General features: G+C 56.9%; 1 protein-coding gene across 1 annotated transcript; it reads left to right on the top strand.

Annotated features, from left to right (window-relative positions):
* Positions 1-247: 247 nt before the first annotated feature.
* On the top strand, positions 248-3,372 carry LGALS7 (galectin 7). The gene is made up of 4 exons (XM_024351450.3): positions 248-292; positions 676-764; positions 1,748-1,949; positions 2,637-3,372. The coding sequence occupies exons 1-4, from the start codon at positions 287-289 to the stop codon at positions 2,748-2,750; spliced, it is 411 nt and encodes a 136-aa protein (XP_024207218.1). The 5' UTR covers positions 248-286; the 3' UTR covers positions 2,751-3,372.
* The last annotated feature ends 2,388 nt before the right edge of the window (positions 3,373-5,760 follow it).

The raw sequence follows: 5,760 nt of genomic DNA, 5'->3' as shown, positions 1-5,760 counted from the left end.
CTGTGTGCCAGGCAGTGGGAAGACAGGGCTGGAGGGGCGGTGGCTCTTATTATCAGCTCCTAGGAGAGGGGCAGTGCACCCGGGCTCTGGGTGATGGGGGGATCAGGGCCCCCAAGAAGAGGCGCCACTCCCGCTTCGCCAGGCTTGCCCCAGGGCCAGGGTCCGTGCCAGGTGTGGGTGGTGGGTGGGAAGGGGTGGGGTGAGTCATCAGGGCCGGCCCCACCCTGCTTTTATTTAAGGTCCCCAGCAGGCCCCACCACCACGGCTGCCCAACCCGGTCCCAGCCATGTCCGTGAGTGCTCCAGGGGCCCGGGGCGGGGCCAAGCAGGGAGGGGGCTGGGGGCTCCTCTTTCAAAGGAGCAAGTGGGCAGTGAGTGTGCCATGGACTGGCCTGGGCTGTGGCCTCCGGGTAACCCCCATCCCGACTGTCCCCTCTACCTCTTTGTGGCTTCCTCTGGGGCCCTCTTTGAGGATCTTTCTGTTTGTCTTTGTTGCTCTCCCCTTCTGTTTCCCTGTCTGTTTCTGGTCTCTTTCCTGCCTCTCCGCCACCCTTTCCTCTTCCACTGATTTCTGCCAGTCTCAGCCCTGGTCGGCTCCTCTGAGGGGTGACCCACCTTCTGCCTCCCTCCCTCGGTCTCACCGGCTCACAGTGGCCCCTGCACCCCACTCTTGCAGAACGTCCCCCACAAGTCCTCGCTGCCCGAGGGCATCCGCCCTGGCACGGTGCTGAGAATTCGCGGCTTGGTTCCTCCCAATGCCAGCAGGTGAGGCCCCAGGCCCTAGGGGTAAAGGGTACAGGTCTCAGGATCAGCTGACTCCCAATTTTTGCAGTCCAGAAGTAGGGGCCCGAGGCCACCTGTATCCACCAGGCTAGGAGTCCGAGGCCATTTCTGACCTCAAATCTGATGTATTCGTATTTGCCCCCGTGCCTTTGTGGGTGGGGTCCCTAAGTTTCCCTAAGCATTTGAGGTCCCTGGGTAATCTCAGGGTTCCTAGATATAGTCCTATGACTTCCATGTCTGAGTCCCAGGGAACTCTGGAAATACTCCAAGTCCTGGAGAAACCCTGGACCCTGGGAGTCCTTGCCAAGCCATCCTTTGACTTCCTGGCTAACGAACTTCGGGCCTTCTGGATTCTGAGGTACCCTGGAAATACTGGGGTTCCTGGTATTATTCTTTGTCCTGTAGAAGCTGAGGGTTCCCTGAGCATCAGGAGCACCCTGGCTATCACCCAGACCTCCTGGGCAGCTCCCAGGCTCTTTGGAAATGAGGGCACCCTGCCCTAAGCGTAGTGACTTTGGTCTGGGTAGGTTTCTGCCAAGGGCCTCATGATGTTTTGGCTGCCTTGGGAATCTAAGCTCCCTGGTCATTAGTCGCCCACCTCTCCTTCTGCGGTGTGTGCCTGTCTTCAGGTCCCTGTTAATTTGGGGGTACTCTGGGAATGGGGAGTGCCAGCCCATAAGCCCTTCACTTTGGTCTGGGCGGTTTATTTTTTGTTTGTTCTTTCGTGTTTTTGTAAGATGGGGTCTTGCTATGTTGCCCAGGCTGGTCTTTAACTTCGGGCCCAAGCAATCCTCCCTTCTCCACCTCCCAGAGTGCTGGGATTACAGGGTGAGCCACTGCACCCAGCCAACATTTCATTTACTTATTCATTCAAAGTAAATTGTAGACATCTGTATTCCTCACCCTTAACATTTCTTGGTCTGGGTGGTTTCTGAGCCCTGACGGCCACCATCCCCCTCTTCCAGGTTCCATGTAAACCTGCTGTGCGGGGAGGAGCAGGGCTCCGATGCCGCCCTGCATTTCAACCCCCGGCTGGACACGTCGGAGGTGGTCTTCAACAGCAAGGAGCAAGGCTCCTGGGGCCGCGAGGAGCGCGGGCCGGGCGTTCCTTTCCAGCGCGGGCAGCCCTTCGAGGTGCTCATCATCGCGTCAGACGACGGCTTCAAGGTGCGTCTCTGCGACAGGGGCGTGGACGCCAAGACTTAGGTCCCTGGAGCAGAGGGTTGGGCAAAGCCAGGCTATTGGTGGAAGGCAGGGAGGTTCGGGGCGGGGTGAGGGGGGTAGGGAAGTCGTGGCCAAAGCAGAGAAGGGGGCCCTTCGACCCTCTGTCGCCTAAACAACTCCAGTTTGGGTCTGAGGGGCAGAGAGACAGCAGGGTCTGGACGAGGCGAGCACCAGCCGAGTGACCAAGGGGTGGGCGTCCTAGCGGGAAGGCGTGGCCCAGACTCGCCATCCCAGACCCTACTCCCAGTTCATTCCTTCCTGAGGTCCGGGGTTTGAGGCATGGGGAGGGATGGGTTGGAAACAGCGCCCAGGAACTCGTCCTAGCAAGGATTGGCGGGTGGGAGTGGCGGCAGATCCTCCACCACCCACAGCTTACGCGAATTCACCTCCCTCCTCTGCGCTTTAATAGCGGGTAATGGTCGCTGAAATGAGAATATCCATTACCAGCACTAAAAAAGCCGCTTTTTACCGTGCCACACAGTCAACTCGTTTGATCCTCACGCAAGAGTTAGAATGAACAATAGCCCCATTTTCCCAGTGAGGAAACTGAGGCCCAGAGGGGATGAGTGATTTCCCCAGGGCCACCCAGCATGGGTCTCCGGAATCCTCACCACCGACCCTCCCCTGCAGGCCGTGGTTGGGGACGCCCAGTACCACCACTTCCGCCACCGCCTGCCGCTGGCGCGCGTGCGCCTGGTGGAGGTGGGCGGGGACGTGCAGCTGGACTCCGTGAGGATCTTCTGAGCAGAAGCCCAGGCGTGCCCGGGGCCTTGGCTGGCAAATAAAGCGTTAGCCCGCAGCGCGACTGTGTCTGTGTCCCATTCACTGAGATGAGCAAACTGAGACCCAGAGAGGCCAAGATACTGGCTCCGGGCCACACAGCGAATCCGAGGCGGAGGCGGGCTCTGAGCCTGCCTGTGCTTAGGACACTTTATGTCTGCGAAGGCATGAGGGTCGCGATCTGGGAAGGAGTGGGTCTGGGGCGTGCCCTGACGCAGCATTTGTGCAAAGGAAGCCAGGTGGGAATGCGGTCGGGCGGACCTGCTGGCGTTTGGGGCGCAGAGGCGCTCACCGCAGGTCCTGGTACCCCTACTGCAGATCTAAGGCGCGCCAACATGGGTCCATCTGCAAAGGGGGCGAATGAGTCCCACCTTTCTGGTCACTTGTGGGCCCCAGTCCTACGGGTGGAAAGCGTGTTATAATATCCCGGGTACCTGGGTCCCGTATCCCCCTGCAGCTCATCTCTCCCACCCTCTTCTCTCCTGGCCTCCCGCCCCTAGAGACGTCCCAGGTGGGGCTGGGAAGCCCGACGGGCGTCTCCGGGCTCCCGCTGTTCCCGGAGTCGGGACAGGTACCCGCCTGCGCACCCTCGGGGCAGACGCGATGGCAGCGGCCCCGGCTCTGCGGAGCAGCTGGGAGGACTCGAAGGACGGCGTGGGTTTTCCCTGGCTCAGCGAGCCCCATTCCCACGCGCCCTCCGCTCTCCCCGACGGCCCCGACCGCGGCCCTAGCCCTGGTCACTGTGACGGGAGGGGAAGCGGACGCCAAGTGCAGCCCCGGCCCCAGTGTGACTTTCAGGGCGTCGCTGGGGCTCCCCTTAATGGCGGGGTTGGGGTGGGAGAGGCTGGGAGCACTGTGAGCCCCGAGCCAACACCCTCGGCGAGGCACCCTGCAGCGACCGCGGGCCTTAGCCGGGGACAGAGAAGCCACGCCAGGGCTGAGATCGGAAGCTGCACGTGGGTGCTCGGGACCGGCTGTTCCGGAACCCTGGTCCGGATCCACGCCTTGGTGGGCGCGCCCAGGCTTGGGCCTGGATCCCCGCCCTTGAGCTTCCGTCCCCCTGGCGGCCGCCGCCGGCATTGCTGCCTGGACCAAGGTGGATGCAGGAAGCTGGGGTGGTTCCTGGCCTGGCCTGAATCTGATTCTGGTGTCGGGTGGGGACGCCAGGTTCGCCACGGGGCCCAGGCGCGTTCAGGACCTGGGGTTTTCTGCCCCTGCGACCCTCGGGCTGGGCAGTCTCTTCCCGCGTCCTGCCCTGGAGTGGGTGGGCGGTAGTCAGGAGGGAGCCCTGCTCAGGTGAGGAGGCCTGGGAGAGGCCGGATTCTTTTAGTCCTCCGGGGCTCCTGCTTGAATGAGTTAGCTCTTATTTCATTTGGCTGTGACGAGTGGTTTCAACATACTATTTTTTTTTTCGTAAAGATAACATATGCATGTGGTACACATTTCAAAACATACAGTGAAATGAACATATTATTGGCACAAGTTGTGAATGTGGTTGGGCCTTCGGATTAGATGGTAGCGATTCAGCCGTGTTAATGTCCCGATTTTCACCGTGCCTTACAGTGTGCACGTGGGAACCTGTCCCTGTTTGTGGAAAACATAGTTAGGTATTTGGAGGTGCAGCATGTTTGCGATTTTTTCTCAAATGGTTCACCGAAAATGGAGATTTGGAGCTGGGCGCGATGCCTCAGGCCTGTAATCCCAGCACTTCGGAAGGCTGATGTCGGAGCATCGCTTGAGGCCAGGTGTATGAGACCAGCCTTGATAATATAGCAACAGCCTGATCGCTACAAAAAAATTAAATATATAACAAATGGAGATTTATACTGGTATTTTTGTGTGTTTGTCATTTATAAATATACGTGTATATATGTATATGCACATATATGTACACATACATCTATCCTCTTTACTGGGAGAATACTGCTGTTTCCCTGGTCTTCATTTCATGTCTATCTTTCAGAAAATCCCCTGTGGACCTCTGCACATATGCACGGGTAGTTTCTTCCCCTCCATGCATAAATGGTAGCACCCTCCACCCACTGGACGGTTTTCATGGCTTAGGAACGTGAGTCCCAGCAGCATTCCCTGAGTTCCTACTGTGTGTAGCCGCTGCGCTAACCATTCCTTCAATCCCCCCAACAACCTTCTGAAGGAGATCCTCTATGCATAGTTTCCTAATGAGGAATTTGGTGCCCACGAAGGTTGAGTGAATTGGTTTAAGATCACACATCAAGTAGATGGTGGACCCAAGTGAATGCGATTCCTCTCCTTGGGGTCTTAGCCTCTGGAAATTACATTTTGTTTGCTTTCATTTATTACTTTATACATATGTGTGTGTGTGTGTGTGCATGTGTGTGTGTGTTTGCGTGTATGTATATATGTATATGTGTGTATATATATATATACACATATATATATATCCTTTTTTTGTATTTTTTTTTTGAGACAGAGTCTCGCTCTATTGCCCAGGCTGGAATGGAGTGGCGCAATCTTGTCTCACTGCAACCTCCACTTCCTGGGTTCAACCGATTCTCCTGTCTCAGCCTCCCGAGTAGTTGGGATTACAGGTGTGTGCCACCATGCCCAGCTAATTTTTGTATTTTTAGTAGAAATGGGGTTTCACCATGTTGGTCAGGCTGGTCTCGAACTCCTGACCTCAGGTGATCCACCCACCTCAGCCTCCCAAAGTGCAGGGATTACAGATGTGAGCCACCGCGCCCAGCCACTTTTTATATATTTTCAAAGACAACGTCTTGCTCTGTCTCACCCAGGCTAGAGTGTGGTGGCATGATCCCAGCTCACTGAAGCCTCGACCTCCAAGGCTCAAGCGTTCCTCCTGACTCAGCCTCCAGAGTACCTGGGACTACAGGCACGCACCACCGTTCCTGGCTAATTAAAAAAAAAATTTTTTTTAGGGACAGGGTCACTCAACCTTTGTAGGCATCAAATTCCTCATTGGGAAGTTTCCCAA

Source organism: Pan troglodytes, chromosome 20, assembly GCF_028858775.2.
Source record: "Pan troglodytes isolate AG18354 chromosome 20, NHGRI_mPanTro3-v2.0_pri, whole genome shotgun sequence".
Classification (NCBI taxonomy): Eukaryota; Metazoa; Chordata; class Mammalia; order Primates; family Hominidae; genus Pan; species Pan troglodytes.
The sequence above is the reverse complement of the archived record's forward strand: the minus strand, read 5'-3'. Positions and strand labels throughout refer to the sequence as shown.

Excerpts from the sequence above, each read along its gene's own strand:
- LGALS7 (XM_024351450.3), top strand. Across the intron at positions 765-1,747 it reads GTTCCTCCCAATGCCAGCAG|GTTCCATGTAAACCTGCTGT; the intron begins GTGAGGCCCCAG and ends CCCCTCTTCCAG. Across the intron at positions 1,950-2,636 it reads CGTCAGACGACGGCTTCAAG|GCCGTGGTTGGGGACGCCCA; the intron begins GTGCGTCTCTGC and ends CCTCCCCTGCAG.